This window comes from Oncorhynchus mykiss, chromosome 11 (genome assembly GCF_013265735.2).
Source record: "Oncorhynchus mykiss isolate Arlee chromosome 11, USDA_OmykA_1.1, whole genome shotgun sequence".
NCBI classification, from domain to species: Eukaryota; Metazoa; Chordata; class Actinopteri; order Salmoniformes; family Salmonidae; genus Oncorhynchus; species Oncorhynchus mykiss.
The window spans coordinates 61,787,232-61,805,422 of record NC_048575.1 but is presented as its reverse complement, the minus strand read 5'-3'; the positions used below and the strand labels follow the sequence as shown (position 1 = coordinate 61,805,422).

General features: G+C 43.9%; 2 protein-coding genes across 5 annotated transcripts in view; both read right to left on the bottom strand.

Annotated features, from left to right (window-relative positions):
* LOC110536170 (ankyrin repeat and death domain-containing protein 1A) overlaps positions 1-4,382 on the bottom strand; it is a 15,275-nt gene extending 10,893 nt beyond the window's left edge. For both annotated transcript variants that reach the window (XM_021621774.2, XM_021621773.2), the window contains exons 1-5: positions 4,255-4,382; positions 1,702-1,893; positions 520-620; positions 262-360; positions 29-127 (exon numbers count right to left, since the gene is read on the bottom strand). In XM_021621774.2, the coding sequence (XP_021477449.1) occupies positions 29-127; positions 262-360; positions 520-620; positions 1,702-1,858 (456 nt within the window). In that variant the 5' untranslated portion in view covers positions 1,859-1,893; positions 4,255-4,382. The remainder of the gene's footprint in view (positions 1-28; positions 128-261; positions 361-519; positions 621-1,701; positions 1,894-4,254) is intronic.
* Positions 3,601-18,191, bottom strand: LOC110536169 (DNA polymerase kappa). Of its 3 annotated transcripts, XM_021621772.2 has the most exons (16): positions 18,103-18,191; positions 17,768-17,916; positions 17,434-17,553; positions 16,723-16,875; positions 14,822-14,953; positions 14,538-14,709; positions 13,870-14,085; positions 13,254-13,378; positions 12,948-13,114; positions 12,793-12,825; positions 11,134-11,230; positions 9,625-9,796; positions 8,586-9,452; positions 8,181-8,399; positions 7,048-7,096; positions 3,601-4,415 (listed from the first exon to the last, which is right to left on the bottom strand). In XM_021621772.2, the coding sequence occupies exons 2-16, from the start codon at positions 17,894-17,896 to the stop codon at positions 4,331-4,333; spliced, it is 2,736 nt and encodes a 911-aa protein (XP_021477447.2). In that variant the 5' UTR covers positions 17,897-17,916; positions 18,103-18,191; the 3' UTR covers positions 3,601-4,330. The 3 variants fall into 3 exon arrangements, with proteins under 3 accessions (XP_021477447.2, XP_021477445.2, XP_021477446.2); XM_021621770.2 differs by having other exon boundaries at positions 8,181-9,452; XM_021621771.2 differs by having other exon boundaries at positions 8,181-9,452; positions 18,099-18,166.

The following is an 18,191-nucleotide window of genomic DNA, read 5'->3' as shown; positions in this document are numbered from 1 at the left end:
TTTGTGAATAGGAACAGAGGTTCCCTACCGCATTCTCAACCTTCTGATCAGCACCACCCTGCACAAGCAACTTCAGGATGGGCAGACTCCCAAACCAGGCAGCCAGGTGGATGGCTGTCACTCCATGCTGTGCGAGTATGTATGAAAGAGAGAAATAGTTTAATTTTGACAAACCATGGCCATTCTCTCCTGAGAGTTTGTTGAAGAGGAGAAGCTTTAAAAGACACCATCAGTAACACCGGAAAAGTGTTGTCTTCCTACCTTGTCCTCTTGATTGATGTTTGCTCTGCGCTGGAGAAGGACTTGGACGGCCTCTATGTTTTTTCCAGCAACTGCATAGTGCAGGGCAGTGCGATCATGCTAGGGTCAATGCATGGGACAAGTTATTCTAACAAGTGACACAGAACAGAGTACATGGTTCTAATAAAGAAGTAACAGAAATAGTACATGATAGTCTCCTGTAGTCCCACTAACTGCAGTGTGGAGACGATGTTCCTATGGATATGAGGACTGACTCACCAAGTTCTTTGCGTCAACCTTGACTGCCCTTCCCAGAATCTTCATGGTCTGTACATCATTTATCTTTGCTGCTTCAATGTACTCCTTCTCCAGCTCCAGCACTGCAAACACATAAGACTCACCAGGTGCTTCACAATAAGTAATACATCAATATGCATGTTTTTCTTTTGAGAACATGGGGGTGTGAAATTTCAGTTATTATGACTAGTATTAGGGTGGAATTGGTAAGCTGTGTGTGTGCGTGTGGCCAATACAAACACAGCTCTTTGCACACTGGATGTTCACATTCAGTCAAACCATTACCTATGACAGATACATGGTAACACACCTAAGGTTTTCCAACATGGATTCAACCATAAGGATGATCAGGGATTTGGTCAAGAGCATTATCATTTCTACAGTATATTATCATAACATAATCTTTGCAGTCATTATAATTAAGAGGATAAGGATATTCCTTGCTTGCTTTGGTCTACGAAAGAATATGTTAGCATTGAATGAATATTCACCAATGTTTCTCAACATTTAATACCATAATTACAAGAACTCAATTTCCGATCCTGTTAAAGAGGGCAGAAGTAAGGCTCTGTTGCCTCAGGCTATTATTCTTACTGTTAAATTTGACCGTGGGACAATTCCACTGTGACAGAGTGATGCTGAGACTCCAATTTTTCACTTTAACATGCATGTCAAACAAAAACCAGTGATTGAAAAGTTAAACAAACCCTACAACTATATGCAAAGACTACTTTTAACAATTTCCACTTAAACATTTTCAAAAACACTTTCACTTGAATAACAGTGCAGATGGCACAAACCCCCCCTTTTTTAACGTTCAGTGTTTACTCAAGTTATGTTGAATAAAACAAATCTAAACAGGGCTTAGGTGTTACCCATTTACATGCTCATGGGCACACGTTCACACACACATACCCGGTACTCACACATACCTGGTACTCACACATACCCGGTACTCACACATACCTGGTACTCACACATACCCGGTACTCACACATACCCGGTACTCACACATACCCGGTACTCACACATACCCGGTACTCACACATACCTGGTACTCACACATACCCGGTACTCACACATACCCGGTACTCACACATACCCGGTACTCACACATACCCGGTACTCACACATACCCGGTACTCACACATACCCGGTACTCACACATTTCTTCATTATTGTAACTGTTGGTCTCCTCGTTCTGTATGAAGTCAGTGAATCCCTTGACTGCTTTTTTTGTGGTTTTTGGCGTTTTAGGGTTCAGGTTCAGCTCCTTCATCAGCTGTGCCCCCATCCTCTCCTTCAAGGACATTCTCTCCATGGTGAATATCTGGTGACTTCTCCCTGTATCCTGGGCTGGATCCCAGTATGTCTCTGTTTAATACTTGTCTTTCAAAACAACCATGTAGCATTACTGAATGAATGCAGAAAGTCTGGTCAGGAACTGGATCTTTTTACTGAAGCAGATAGAGGTTCTTACTGCATAAGGAATACAAAGTGGTGTGGAAATGGAGCAGTGTATGTACATTACCAGGGCTGGAAGGCTGACCTCTGTTTACTCTGGAAGCCCACACCCTTCACAGAATCGCTTCTGGTCAAAGTGAGTGCATAAGAATACCTGCACTGCCTTATCTACACTCTAAGCCTGGAGTAGTGAGCTGTATGAGTGCAGATTTATGACTGACTCTAGTCATTCATGTGTATTTGACTATTGAGCTCCTGTACAGTGTACAGTTTACTATTATTATGAATCTAAGCTCCAATCAAAACTCCGAAAGTAGTTGAGGCCTTAGGTGTGTTTAAATGGATTTATACTGCACACATTAAATACTCATCAACATTGACACAGAGACTTTACAAAGTTTAACAAGGAGAATAATTGACTGCCAACACAGTTCATTCAGCAAATGTCAACATGGTGGTAACTTTGAGCAATATTCTTGTGGAAACATCTTAAATACTAAATGCACATTTAAATATAATCTAAAACAATTTAGATATTTAAGTTTTCTTATGCAAAACTATAATACACTGAACAAAAATATAAACTTAGAATTACATTACTTACATGGAACAATTTCAAAGATACCGTTCATATAAGGAAATCAGTCAATTTAAATAAATAAATTAGGCCCTAATCTATGGATTTCACATGACTGGGAATACAGATGTCACCAACAGATGCATAACTTTAAAAAAAAGTAGGGCATGGATCAGAAAATCAGTCAGTATGTGGTGTGACCACCATTTGCCTCATGCAGCACATAGAGTTGATCACGCTGTTGTCCCACTCCTCTTTAATGTTGCTCGATATTGGCGGGAACTGGAACACGCTGTCGTATACGTTGATCTAGAGCATCCCAAACATGCTCAATGGGTGACATATCTGAAGAGTATGCAGGCCATGAAGAACTGGGACATTTCCAGCTTCCAGAAATTGTGTACAGATCCATGCGACATGGGTCCGTGCATTATGGTGAAACATGAGGTGATGGCGGTGGATAAATGGCACAACAATGGGCCTCAGGATCTCGTCACGGTATCTCTGTGTGTTCAAATTGCCATCGATAAAATGCAATCGTGTTCATTATCCGTAGCTAATGCTTGCCCATACCATAACCCCACCGCCACCATGGGGCACTCCGTTCACAATGTTGACATCAGCAAACCGCTCGCCCACACGATGCCATACATGCCGTCTGCCCGGTACAGTTGAAACCATGATTAATCTGGGAAGAGCACACTTCTCCAGAGTGCCAGTGGCCATCGAAGATGAGCATTTTCCCCAAATGAAGTCGGTTACGATGCCGAACTACAGTCCGATCAAGACCCTAATGAAGACAATGAGCACGTAGATGAGCTACCCTGAGGCAGTTTGTGCAGAAATATTTTGGTTGTGCAAACCCACAGTTTAATCAGCTGTCCAGATGCCTGATCTCAGATGATCCCGCAGTTGAAGAAGCCAGATGTGGAGGTCCTGGGCTGGCATGGTTGCACCTGGTCTGCGGTTGTGAGGCACTGCCAAATTCTCTAAAACGACAGAGGCGGCTTATGGTAGAAAAATTTAAATTTAATTATCTGGCAACAGCTCTGGTGGACATTCCTGCGGTCAGCATGCCAATTGCACGCTCCCTCAAAACTTGAGATGTCAGTGGCATTGTGTGACAAAACGGCACATTTTAGAGTGCCCTTTGTTGCCCCCAGCACATGCGCACCTGTGTAATGATCATGCTATTTAACCAGCTTCTTGATATGCCACACTTATCAGGTGGATGGATTATTTTGGCAAAGGAGAAAGGCCCAGTAACAGGGATGTAAACAAATTTGTGTACAAAAGTTGAGAGAAATAAACTTTTTGTGCAGACCAACACTTTATATGCTGCATTTATATTTTTGTTCAGTGTTTAGTTATTCTAACCCCTATTCTTCACATCCATCGTGCACCTTCTTCTTTACATCTAAAATGGTGCAAAACACACACAGTCCCCTCATTTAGCCGCAGCTAGTGCATGATCAATTATAGCAGTACAATAAATTAATAAAGCAATTTATGACCATTATGACATTAAAGAATGAACAAAATACATAAAAACTAACATTATAGAAAGAAGAAAGTGCATCTTCAATTATTGAGTAAGCAATCCAAATGCCCAGCAATCCAAGAAGTACTAGGTAGGTAGGTATGGTTTCTAGTGAGGTCACCAGCACTCCATTCACCTGAGATCCAGGTAGCAGTCAGTCTTCATCACCGTCTGAGAATAACATGCCATCCTCTTGGTCTTCGTGTGTGTTGTCACCTAAAGAACTTGTCGATGGTGTTCCGAGCTGGGCCCAGGGCTTTGACCTTCTTAGATGGGGGTGGGGGAGATGAGCCTCTCCTGGAAAAGTAGCCAGAACGAAACACAGCACATTTTTTAATGGCGTCAGACCGAGGCTCTGCATCTGTCCTCGTGCTCCTAGACCTTAGTGCTGCTTTTGATACCATCAATCACCACATTATTTTGGAGAGATTGGAAACCCAAATTGGTCTACACAGACAAGTTCTGGCCTGGTTTAGATTTTATCTGTCGGAAAGATATCAGTTTGTCTCTGTGAATGTTTTGTCCTCTGACAAATCAACTGTAAATTTCGGTGTTCCTCAAGGTTCCGTTTTAGGACCACTATTGTTTTCACTATATATTTTACCTCTTGGGGATGTCAATCGAAAACAATGTTAACTTTCACTGCTATGCAGATGACACACAGCTGTACATTTCGATGAAACATGGTGAAGCCCCAAAATTGCCCTCACTGGAAGCCTGTTTCGCACATAAGGAAGTGGATGGCTGCAAACGTTCTACTTTTAAACTCAGACAAAACAGAGATGCTTGTTCTAGGTCCCAAGAAACAAAGATCTTCTGTTGAATCTGACAATTAATCCTGATGGTTGTACAGTCGTCTCAAATAAAACTGTGAAGGACCTCGGTGTTACTCTGGACCCTGATCTCTCTTTTGAAGAACATATTTTATTTTATTTTACCTTTATTTAACCAGGTAGGCAAGTTGAGAACAAGTTCTCATTTACAACTGCGACCTGGCAAGACCATTTCAAGGACAGCTTTTTTCCATCTACATAACATTGCAAAAATCAGAAATGTTCTGTCCAAAAAGGATGCAGAAAAATTAATCCATGCTTTTGTTACTTCTAGGTTAGACTACTGCAATGCTCTACTTTACGGCTACCCGGATAAAGCACTAAATAAACGTCAGTTAGTGCTAAATACGGCTGCTAGAATCCTGACTAGAACCCAACAATGTGATCATATTACTCCAGTGCTAGCCTCCCTACACTGGCTGCCTGTTAAGGCAAGGGCTGATTTCAAGGTTTTACTGCTAACCTACAAAGCATTACATGGGCTTGCTCCTACCCATCTTTCCGATTTGGTCCTGCCGTACATACCTACACGTACACTACGGTCACAAGGCGCAGGCCTCCTAATTGTCCCTAGAATTTCTAAGCAAACAGCTGGAGACAGGGCTTTCTCCTATAGAGCTCCATTTTTATGGAATGGTCTGCCTACCCATGTGAGAGACGCAGACTTGGTCTCATCCTTTAAGTCTTTATTGAAGACTCATCTCTTCAGTAGGTCCTATGATTGAGTGTAGTCTGGCCCAGGAGTGTGAAGGTGAATGGAAAGGCACTGGAGCAACGAACCACCCTTGTGGTCTCTGCCTGGCTGGGTCCCCCATCTCCACTGTGATTCTCTGCCTCTAACCCTATTACAGGGGCTGAGTCACTGGCTTACTGGTGCTCTTCCATGCCGTCCCTAGGAGGGGTGCGTGGGTTGAGTCACTGACGTGGTCTTCCTGTCTGGGTTGGCGCCCCCCCTTAGGTTGTGCCGTGGCGGAGATCTTTGTGGGCTATACTCGGTCTTGTCTCAGGATGGTAAGTTGGTGGTTGAAGATATCCCTCTAGTGGTGTGGGGGCTGTGCTTTGGAAAAGTAGGTGGGGTTATATCCTGCCTGTTTGGCCCTGTCTGGGGGTATCATCGGATGGGGCCACAGTGTCTCCTGACCCCTCCTGTCTCAGCCTCCAGTATTTATGCTGGAGTAGTTTGTGTGTTGGGGGGCTAGGGTCAGTCAGTTATTTCTGGAGTATTTCTCCTGTTTTATTCGGTGTCCTGTGTGAATTTAAGTATGCTCGCTCTAATTCTCTCTTTCTTTCTTTGGCATGATGACTCCTTGCTGTCCCCAGTCCACCTGGCCGTGCTGCTGCTCCAGTTTCAACTGTTTTGCCTGCGGCTAAGGAACCCTGACCTGTTCACCGGACGTGCTACCTGTCCCAGACCTGCTGTTTTCAACTCTCTAGAGACAGCAAGAGCGGTAGAGATACTCTCAATGATCGGCTATGAAAAGCCAACTGACATTTCCTCCTGAGGTGCTGACTTGCTGCACCCTCAACAACTATTGTGATTATTATTATTTGACCATGCTGGTCATTTATGAACATTTGAACATCTTGGCCATGTTCTGTTATAATCTCAACCCGGCACAGCCAGAAGAGGACTGGCCACCCCTCATGGCCTGGTTACTCTCGAGGTTTCTTCCTAGGTTTTGGCCTTTCTAGGGAGTTTTTCCTAGCCATTGTGCTTCTACAACTGCATTGCTTGCTGTTTGGGGTTTTAGGCTGGGTTTCTGTACAGCTCTGAGATATCAGCTGATGTAAAAAGGGCTATATAAATACATTTGATTTTACTGCACAATTCTCACTCTGTCTTCACCAGTATCTGAAACCTTCTTGTCAACTTCTGGTCAATGTTTTAATCTACCACGCAACATTTGTGTTTAATTAAGTCCATTGTGAATGTACTGACTTTCAAGTCAATTGACCAATTCAAACTAACACGATTAGTGTCAGTAACCATGGGTACATCTAAATCAATTATCTCGCTCCTCTCTGAGTGACACTTCAATCTCTGATATATACACCCTGAGTCAGAGATATGTCTAAGAAGTTGTAGGTAGTTTCACCTTTTGCTCTTGCCTTTCTGTGGCGCTCTCCGCAGGGGCTGCTCTCGCTCTGTGGGCGGGAAACAGGAAAAGACATTAGGAAAAAAAGAATGACAACTGTCTAGGTTCGACAAGCAATTTAGTAATTTGTGTTATTTTCAAAGCTATAAAGACTGCAACCTCACAGGCAAGTTAGTTAAGAGGAAACTGGAAGAGACTTTCTTTCCATTGTCAGGCTTGAATGGGTGAAGAAGTGATTTACCAGGGGCAGTGAGCAGGGCAGGGGAGGCCCCACAGTGTGAAATGAGACGTCTTCACTCTCTCAAAGGAAATCAATACACAGCCCCCACAATACCATGTCACTGAGACAGACAGACTGGCCTCACAGTGGCCAAACATTCTTCTAGTTTCACCCTTAGAACAGGTCAGTTTCACTCTTTCTTGGAAGAAAATATACTCAACCTCAAGTAAGTTCTTGGTCTATTTTAATGACCATTTGGTATTTTATTAGGATCCCCATTAGCTGTTGCAAAATCAGCAGCTACTCTTCCTGGGGTCCACACAAAACATGACATCATATAACACATTAATAGACAAGAACAGTTCAAGGACAGAACTACATGTTTCTGGGATGTGTTTTTCCTATTCATATTAATACACTTTAAATTTGGCCTTGTATAAGAACTACAAGACACATTCATGAACAATGTGCAACAACAGATCAGAACAGCCGTAGTTATAGTCCATACTGTCATTTGCAAAACAATATGTATTGAAAAGCTTAATATAAAGAATATTTGAAGATCAGCACTAAATCAGGTAGAGTAGTGTATACATTTTATGTTAATGTATTTGATCCAGATATCAGTTTTTGTTCTGTACCATTTACATTTTGTAAATAATGTTGGTGCTTTGTAGGACACATTTGAGTTGTCTTTCGGTTTCAAGCGTGAGTTATTTACAGAACTGAACAAATGGAGCTCCATTACGTGCAGTGCGTTCGGAGAATGTTCGGACCCCTTGGCTTTTTCCGCATTTTGTTGTGTTGCAGCCTTGTTCTAACATGGATTTAATTGTTTTGTCCCTCATCGATCTGCACATGGTGCCCCATGGTGACATGTAATGTGAGATCAATCATTAAATGAAACACTGACCTTTGTGGGCAGCAGGTGTTGCATTGTGGGTGGTGCAGTCCACAGATGCCAGTCCTTCAAGCTCATGTAAGACCTCCTGGTTTAGACAGAGGTCAACGTGTCGGTTAAAGAGGGTGAGGTTATCGGTGTCCTGTGTCACCTGACACACTGGGCAGGTGAGGGCGGGTTCTCTGGGGTCATGTGACTCAACCTTGGGCGTAGTCATTGGCCGAGGGCCACCTGGGGACAACGGACGAATACGAGGGTCACTTTGAGATGAACCCTTCAGGATGTTAGGGTCTGTAACTCTAGGTATAGACACACCTCCATTTGGACAAGTGTTAAGGCAGACAGGGTTCAGGCCCACAGCGTTTAGTGAAATATTAGTTGTACTAGTCTCATACAGAAGTAGTCCTTTATTATCACCTGCACTAGAGTCCAATCGAAGGCCCAATGAGTCCAACATGCACCTACTAAGTGGGTCCCTACCTTTCTCCATCAATCCCTCCTCCCTCCTCCTTTCCCCTTCAGCTATCTCTTTCTCAATCTCCCCTTCCCTCTCTTTCTCCACCTCCTCCTCACAGACACTGGAGCCTCTCTCTAGTTCTGTGTCTGTGTGAATGTTGTGCTCCATAGGAACCCCACTGAGACACTGGTCAACATGTCTGTTGAAGACTGTCAGGTCTGTGGTGTTCACCTCCCTGAAGCACACAGGGCAGGTCAGACTGTCTGTCCCTGGCTCTGTGGACCAGTACAATGAAGTAGACACATGTGCCTCTGTGCTGCTGGCTGTAGGTGCATGTGTCATGTTGTCAGGAGCTGTCAATGCACTCATCGTGAAGTGTGTCTCTGCTGATGTATTTGGATTCTTCTGAATGGGTGTCTGTGTCTGTTTGGGCTTGGTGGCTGATGAGGTTGGGCCCAGTCTGGTCTCTAAGACGTTCCACTTTCCATCCTCTGGTGGGTCCTCTCTCTCAGCTTGCAGCCGCAGCCTCTGGGCGCGAGCTTTTTGGAAGAAGGACTGCTGCTGCTCCCCAGTCCTCCCCACCTCCACTCCTCCCCAGCTGGGTACCCAGGGGTGATCCTCCTGCCCCTGGCTCTGCTGTACCAGGGAAGGGCAGGGAAAGGGCTGGGTCTGGCCTGGAGGCTTAGGTGGATGCTCTTTCACAGGCTTGTGGGAGGAGATCTGTGAGGGGCTACTGGAGTCAGCCCTGCCTTGCTGAAGGAATCCCACAATGCTCTTCTGCTGGGGTTTCTTGTCGTCAGCTCTGACAAAGCTGGAAACTCGAATGCCTGCAGACACGCAAGGGTTGATTTTAATTAAAGATAAGAATTAATAACAGAATCAGTAGAAGGTACTTCATATATTATTGATATATACAACAGACATTAAATGTGATATTAAGTATTTTTTTCCAGTGGTATACTCCATTTAAACCAGTGAGAGAAGGTAAATTAAGGTTACCCATGAGCCTCAGTCTCAGTGGCTGGGGGCTGACGTTGTCAATCTCAGTCTTCAGCAAGTCCTTAGCGACAGCAAAGAGCTCGTCACTCGTAGCAACGGCACACGGCAATGTCCACGCTCTGGTTTTCACCTCAAAGTTGACATTTTTAAGCTTCAACGTCACTGTCTTGCCCTGGAAGAAAACAAAGCAATGACATGGTGAATTACAGGATACATCTGGTTGAACCTGGGGATGGAGTCAAAGGACAAAACAGACATTGATTTGACTGATAGATTACACTAAGTGAAGAAGGGTCAAAGACATTTTCCTAAGAGCGCGATGATCATCCCCAAGCAGCCTATTCACCAGGCAGGCTGAGGATCACACTGGTCCCTGGTATTCTCCATAATTGCTCTCTATTTCCTCCAGCTATCAAAAGAACATTAGGGCTAAGCCAGGGGGTGATGGTCGTGCCAAGGCAGCTCTCTCTATCGATTGGAGGGAAACAGACGCTCTAGTAATTGTGTGAGATGCTTCTTAGAGACAGATTGATTCTGGGATCCAACACTGATATTGTGATGTTCTGTGACCCCAAAATACCCTCTCAATACCCTCTCTGAGGAAATATCCTTTCTGTTCAAGAACACTTTCCTGCTCCCTCTTCCTGATAAAATAATGTATATGTTGAAAGATAATGATTAAATAATTCCACTCTGAAACCATATAATTTATGAAATTGATTAGAATCATAAAACTATAATCTGATGTGTGTAGTTTTAGTCAGAATTAGAACAAGGACCTTTTGTTCCTTTTTAGTATGTAAGCAGGGTGCAAGTGGGAAACAAATGATAAGAGGAGCTATCGACAGACAAGCTGGACTACTGTGTTCCTTACAGGACATTGTCTCCACCCGTGGAGGGGAGAAACGGTTAGGCTTGCAGAAGATTATGAAACATGTTGCAGATTAAACAATGTATCTATGTAGTGGAAAAACACAGACTGTCTAAGCAAGGCGTAGCTTAAGATTTGAACTTGTTTGTGTGTGTTATAAAGTCTGGGTTTGCATTTTTGATGTTAGGACGTCCTCGTGAATAAACATTTTGACTATTGTAAGCTGAGAAATCTGTTTCATTTAAATCAGAATCTTACAAACTCTGGGTTGCAGACCGAGTAGATTAATTGATTTTTAAAAAATTGTTTGATTTCAAACACTTTTACTATGAATCCAAGTGAATTTGTGTTTAAGAAAATATACTCTAAGCGAGGTGGAGAAATGTGCTACACAACTTATACCATTACTAAAAGTGTACTGTAATGAACCAAGCTGTACTTTCAAACCACTCCTCGGGGACCCCCAGTCCTTCCATGTATTTTAACTATTCTACAGCTAGCACAACTGATTCAACTTGACAACTAATCATCAAGCCTCTGAAAAGGTGAAACAGGTGAGGTAGTTCAGGGCTACAACAAAATTGTGAAACGTCTGGAGGTCCCCGAGGAGAGGGTTGAAAACCACTGCTGTGGAGTACCCGGAGAGCCTCCTTCTGCAGGTCCTGAGCCAGGTCTTGACACAGCTGCCTGCACAGAGAGAACTGCTCCTCTAATGCAACCATCTCTCCAAATGTCCTGACAGAGAATGAAGGAGATAGAGAAACATGTTGGATGTGGGGAGAGTATTAGAGTATGTTCCATTATTTATCTATTGATTTCACACATACAGTAAGGTCCAAAAGTATTTGGACAGTGACATGTTTTGTAATTCTGTCTCTGAACTGGATATGTGCAATAAATAAACACATTTTAAATGAAACAATGACTGAGGTTAAAGTGCAGACGGCCAGCTTTAATTTGAGGGTATTTTCATCCATATCGGTAGCCTAGCAAGCCACCTGATCTCGCAAGCTTACATGAATGTTCACTGCACAGCGACAATCAGTCTGGTTATTATGAGGCGAATACATTGGGTGAACCGTTTAGAAATGACAGAACTTTTTGTACATAGTCCCCCCCCCCCCTGTTTTATAGCCTGGCAACTCACACCGAATTCTTCCGCTGGTCTGTCGTTCGCTACATACTTTAGTCTGAGAATGCCATCATTGAAGTCGATTGTGGCGACGAGGGGTGTTGCACAAAAAATTGTCAGCAATTAGATTGTCTCTAACGAATCATAGTATCAAAGCAAATGAGGAATTTTAAAACCACCACTTTATACGTGTGTTCTGGCTCAACCCATCGGTTTCTGGACTAATCAGACGGCCCCGAATGGGTTTGCATTCGGGGAAAGGTCGGGGAGGTACTCAGATCCAGACTCATTGTGGAGAAGAAACTAACGTCCGTAGGCGTGGCGTTGCATTTGGCTGGAGCAAGGAGTCTGGGTAGCCAGGCAACCCAAATTAACGTGCGTATTTAAGTAGTAAAAAGTTTAGCATTTGGTCACATATTCCTAGCACGCAATAACTACATCAAGCTTGTGACTCTACAAACTTGTTTGATGCATTTACAGTTTGTTTTGGTTGCGTCTCAGATTATTTTGTGCCAAATAGAAATGAATGGTTGATAAGGTTCTGATGAGTGAGAAAGTTACCCAACCAAAATGGCTAACCTCCCATTATTGGTAATGTTGAGAGGACTCAAACATTCTCACTCATAGTTATTCAAGACTCATGCATTATTATCCAGAATCATGGTAGCATCAATATTAATGGAGAAGTGTTCAGAAACAAGTACTCTATTCTTATTTAGAATAAAAGTGACTACAAAATGACAAATTATTTACAATTAATTTCTATTTGACACAAAATAATCTGAAACAACAAAAACAAACTGCAACAGCATCTGACAAGTTTTTAGAGTCACAAGCTTGATGTAATCATTACGTGCTAAGAATATGGAACAAAATACTAACCCGTTGACTACTTTAACACACATAAGTGAATTTGTCAAAATACTTTCAGTTCCCTAAAATGGGGAGACTATGTACAAAAAGTTATGTCAGTTCTAAACGGTTCAGCCAATATGGATATAATAACCTCAAATTAAAGTTGACCGTCTGCACTTTAAGGTTAACCTCATAGTCTCTGTCATTTCAAATCCTATGTGCTTGAGTACAGAGCCAAAACAACAACAAACTTGTCACTGTGAAAATACTTTGAGCTCACTGTATGTTGCCAGAAAAGAAAAACAACTACCTCTCTGTGCTCATGCTTTTTCTCTCCCCGTCCCTGTAAGTAAATAAAAAACAGACAGACTCAAGTCAGATGACTTGAACTCATTTGAAGGATTCATCTACTGTATAGTTGCCCCTTTCTGCCCTGCCCACCCCCTCTGCCTGCCCGGCCAGAACCTCTCGATGTGTGTGGAGCCCAAGCCTAGGGAGATTTCGAGGAAGTGGTGCCAGGCTGTCTCAGAGAACAGCAAGGCCAGCAGCGCCATCTCCTGGCCAAGATGGATACAGCTGGTGATACCTAGAGCTCCCAGCATCTTCTCTGTCACGTTCCCAATGCCTGATACCTGGCACACCAAAAGACCATCTTTTACTCATCTTTATTTGTAGGCCATCAGCTAGCAACATGGTCCATAAAAAATCTCCTTGAGTAAACATCCCTTAATAGGCTGTCTAGGTTTGGGGCTGAGGTGTATAGCAACCTACCTTCCGGACTGGCAGGTCCTGTATGAATACCATGACAGCCTGTCGGTTAGAGGGGAGTCTGTACTGGCCGTTGGGTTTGTTCTTATCACTACACACCTTGGCCAGCATCATGTTTGGGGCAATGCCTAGAAGAATGACCAATAAAAGACCCATGGCAAATGTGTTACAAGCTTGATGTGACTACATACAGAATAGGATGATGAAGTTAGACTAGGATAGTAACATATCAAATGTTCCCTGAGGTATTTTCACACAGCTATGTAACCCTCAGCTCTGTTCCAAAAGACATTTCATAGTGAATTTGGGTTCACGAGTGGCGCAGCGGTCTACGGCACTGCATCAAAGTGCTGGAGTCGTCATCACAGACCCTGGTTCGATACTGGGCTGTATCATAACCAGCTGTGATTGGGAGTCCCATAGGGAGGCGCCCAATTGGCCCCGTGTCGTCCGGTTTAGGGGAGGGTTTGGCCAGTGTAGGCCGTCATTGTAAATAAGAATTTGTTCTTAACTGACTTGCCTAGTTAAATAAAGGTTCAATTAAAATCTAAATAGGGTGCTATCTGGGACTCAGACAATGTGTCCTCTGAGGAAAACGAACACACAGCGTCTCGCTCACCTGCGCTGGCAGTAAGTGAGGTTTTCTGCTCGATGCGGAAGCGCATCTCTCTCACCGCCTCCTCGGCACAGGTCCCAAACACCATCACGTCTCCCCCAGCCCCGCCCCCAGGAGCATCCTGCAGAAAGGGGCAGGAGGAGGAGCTGGGGCTGTCCTCAAACAGGACAGGAGACAGACCCTCTACTGTCTCCTGTAGGCCATCACCCTGCTCCTCAACTAGAGAGAGAGAGAGGTGTGAGATGATTCACAGCTGTGTGTCCATGTCTCTTCTCTTCTGCCCCCCTTGTCACTCGTTATACTTGACAGGTGGCAAAAGTGAACTAGATAAGAGAAAGCGAGAGGGACTACACATACATAGTTCCAATCCCTTCTAATTTACTTTCTGTCAGGCAGAAAATGAAGGAAGAATTAGATGAGGCTTATGCTATTAAGCTCTTAATAACCCTCTTTACTTTTGTTATATCTACCATAGAACATGTATCTGCCTTTATATCGCAATCGAACTACTTAAAATGGACTCTCAAAGTTGTCTTACAAATGACAACTTTATCACAGTATGTAAACTATAACTGTAAAATGGGTTTAAAAAAGGAATCCAACAGTGTAACAAATGAACATGACACATTTATTACACAGTAATCCACTGTATTTAGACACCGACTCCTGACCTGGCACTGACACGGATGTAGCTGTCCCAGTGTCGTTGGTCCGGAGACGGTGGGTACGCAGGGCCTCTGGCCAGACCCTCCTCTGCTCCAGGTGCTCACTGATGTCCAGGTAGGCCTCGTCCAGACTCATGGGAAGGAAGTGAGGGTCATAGTCTGCAAAGATCTCTTGGACCTAGCAGAGAAATAGGATGATTAGTGACCCATATGTCTGTTTAGGGAGGATATTTATACATATATTAAAAGCCTCACTGGCCACTGAAACACTGTGTGTGTCAGATCCTTACTTCAGCGCTCACTGCTCTGTATTTGTCAAAGTTGGTTGGAACAATAACCAGGTTTGGGCAGAGCTTCTTCGCGATGAAGCCAGGCATGGCGGCACGGACCCCAAACTTCCTTGCATGGTAGTTGGAAGTTGTCTGAGGAGAGTGGATAAAACATAGACAAGTTGTAGACACAACCTGGGGCTCAATACGAGGTAATTGTTGTAGTGCAATAATGGGCCATCTTTCAGATTCAGTTAGAACACCATAAACTAGTTCATACATGAAAGAGAACCAGTGTGAGAAAGATCGCCAGATATGAACCTCCCTCTGGGTAGCGAAGTCAACAGGCTTGGCTTTCTTATTTTGACATCACATAACTAGACATTTGGTATCACAAACTATATAATAATAATAATAATATATAATTATATATTATTTTGCTTGTCTCCATAGTCTTGCGTGGCCAGCCTTCCAAATCCTGTCTCGCTCATGAGAAGCCTGTGCTTATACACTACATGGCCAAAAGTATGTTGACACCTGCTCGTCAAACATCTCCTTCCAATATCATGGGCATTAATATAGAGTTGGTCCCCCCCTTCGCTGCTATAACTCTTCTGGGAAGGCATTCCACTAGATGTTGGAACATTGCTGCGGGGACTTGCTTACATTCAGCTACAAGATAATTAGTGAAGTCGGCACTGATGTCAGCGTTCCAATTCATCTCCAAGGTGTTCGATGGGGTAGAGGTCAAAGCTCTGTGCAGGAAAGTCAGGTTCTTCCACACTGATCTCAACAAAGCATTTCTGTATGGACCTCACTTTGTGCATGGGGGCATTGTAATGCTGATACAGGAAAGGGCCTTCCCCAAACTGTTGCCAGAAAGTTGGAAGCGCAGAATCGTCTAGAATGTCACTGTATGCTGTAGAGTTAACATTTTCCTTCACTGGAGCTTAGGGGCCTAGCACAAACCATGAACAGCCCCAGATCATTATTCCTCCTCCACCAAACTCTACAGTTGGCACTATGCATTGGGGCAGGTAACGTTCACCTGGCATCAGCCAAACCCAGATTCGTCTGTCGGACTGCCAGATGGTGAAGCGTGATTCATCACTCCAGAGAGTCCAATGGCGGCGAGCTTCACACCACTCTAGCCGACACTTGGCATTGTGCATGGTGATATTAGGCTTGTGTGTGGCTACTCGGCCAGGGAAACCCATTTCATTAAGCTCCCGACGTCCAGTTATTGTGCTGACGTTGCTTCCTTGAGGCAGTTTGGAACTCGGTAGTGAGAGTTACAATTGAGGACAGACGATTTTTACACGCTATGCGCTTCAGCACTCAGCACTCACCGCTCCCGTTCTGTGAGCTTGTGTGGCCTACCACTTCACGGCTGAGCCGTTGTTGCTCCTAGACGTTTCCACTTCACAATAACAGCACTTACAGTTGACCGGGGCAGCTCTAGCAGGGCAGAAATTTTACGAACAGACTTGTTGGAAAGGTGGCATCCTATGACAGTGCCACATTGAAGGTCGCTGAGCTCGCCAGTAAGGCCATTCTACTGCAAATGTTTTCTGTGCTCAATTTTATACACCTGTCAGCAACGGGTGTGGCTAAAATAGCCAAATCCACTAATTTGAAGGGGTGTCCACATACTAATGTATATATAGTGTACATGAGGTAAGAAAACATGTAATGAAACGTCTCAATAGTGCCATGTTGAAAGTTGAAAGTCACTTCAGTACGGGCCATTCTACTCCCAATGTTTGTCTATGGAGAATGCATGGCTGTGTGCTTGATTTTGTACACTTGTCAGCAACATGTGGCTGAAATGGCCAAATTCCCTAATAGGAAGAGGTGTCCACATACACTACATGGCCTAAAGTATGTTGCTAGCAAATTAACAGTCCTGTATAGAATCTCACCAGCATGCTCATAGAGCCCACGGCCATGGGTTTGTCCTTCAGGTCAGGACAGTCTCTCGTCTCCACCGCAGCGTAGAAGGCATCCATATCCACGTGCACAATAACACGGCTCAAGTCACGAACCCTCTCCAGGTCAAAGGTCATATTTTCCACCTACAACAAGACGTTCAGAGGCGACAGAACTTCAATCAAATTATAACACCTAAATATATGGGGGCGGCAGGTAGCCTAGTGATTAGAGCATTGGACTAGTAACCGAAAGGTTACAAGATCGAATCCCCGAGCTGACAAGTTAAAAATCTGTCGTTCTGCCCCTGAACAAGGCAGTTAACCCACTGTTCCAAGGCAGTCATTGAAAATAAGAATTTGTTCTTAACTGACTTGCCTAGATAAATAAATGTAAAATAAAATATACTGTAGAAGCTATAAACTTACTGTATCTGTGTGTCAGAGGCCGCATAATGTGTGTGTGTTTTTTAAATTTTATTTAACTCGGAAAGTCAGTTTACAATGATGGCCTACCTCGGCCAAACCCTAACGACGCTGGGCCAATTGTGCGTCGCCCTATGGGACTCTCAATCACAGCCGGTTGTGATACAGCCTGGAATCAAACCAGGGTCTACAGTGACGCCTCTAGCACTGAGATGCAGTGCCTTAGACCGCTGCACCACTCGGGAGCCCGCGTGTGTATAGAGCCCACCTACACCGTACCTGTGTTTGTGCTTTGCTCAACTGTTGCTCAGTGATGTGTGCTTTCTGCAGCATCATCCTCTCAATGCGCTGGTTCACCTGCTGTTCCTTTTTCATCTCGTTCTCATAGAACCTGGAGCCCTGTAGGAGAGGAAGGTAAACACAGAGGCTGATGACCTCCAGTAACTGGCCATGTTACACTGTGAGAAGAGAACACACTGGGCCTCAACAAGTGGGTTTGTCTGTTCCTGTGCCATTACATTACAGTAAGGTAGATAACTAGGGTATTAACTCAGAGTCTAGGCGAGTGTTAGTTTGGGTGTTTGGATACAGACAGAAGTTCTCAACATGGTACCTTGGAGAACTTCATGATGATCTTGTTTATCTTGTCCCTGTCAAGGCCCTCCATTCCAGCCTTGTTGTCGTTGAGGGCCATTCTGGAGAGGAAGCCCTCCCCACTGGAGGAGGTCCCCCCAGTCTCCATCCTTCACCTCAAGTGAGACCCTGCATTTAATACATAAAGTTAACGTTAGAACAAGCAAGAATAATTATGGTAACTAAGTTAACAAACTAGCTACCACAATATGTACCAAAAGTTGGTAAAAAATATTATAAACAGCTAGTAACGTTTGAAGCAAGTTTCCAACTATCAATGACAAAAAAAATAAAATATTTTGTTTGTGTACTGGCCGAATTTGGCGCCGTTATAAGTCTCTTCTTTGCCGATGCATCTTGTCTTCGGTCTTCACTCCTGAGTTTTGAATTTGCTTCCGCATGCT

What these genes read in the sequence shown, in the direction of transcription:
- LOC110536169 (XM_021621770.2), bottom strand. Translation starts at nt 17,896, where the DNA reads ATGGAGACTGGGGGGACCTCCTCCAGTGGGGAGGGCTTCCTCTCCAGA. An exon ending in CTCACTTACTGCCAGCGCAG is followed by an intron (nt 13,379 to 13,869) that starts GTGAGCGAGACG and finishes TCATTCTTCTAG; the next exon opens with GCATTGCCCCAAACATGATG. An exon ending in AGGACCTGCCAGTCCGGAAG is followed by an intron (nt 13,115 to 13,253) that starts GTAGGTTGCTAT and finishes TTGGTGTGCCAG; the next exon opens with GTATCAGGCATTGGGAACGT.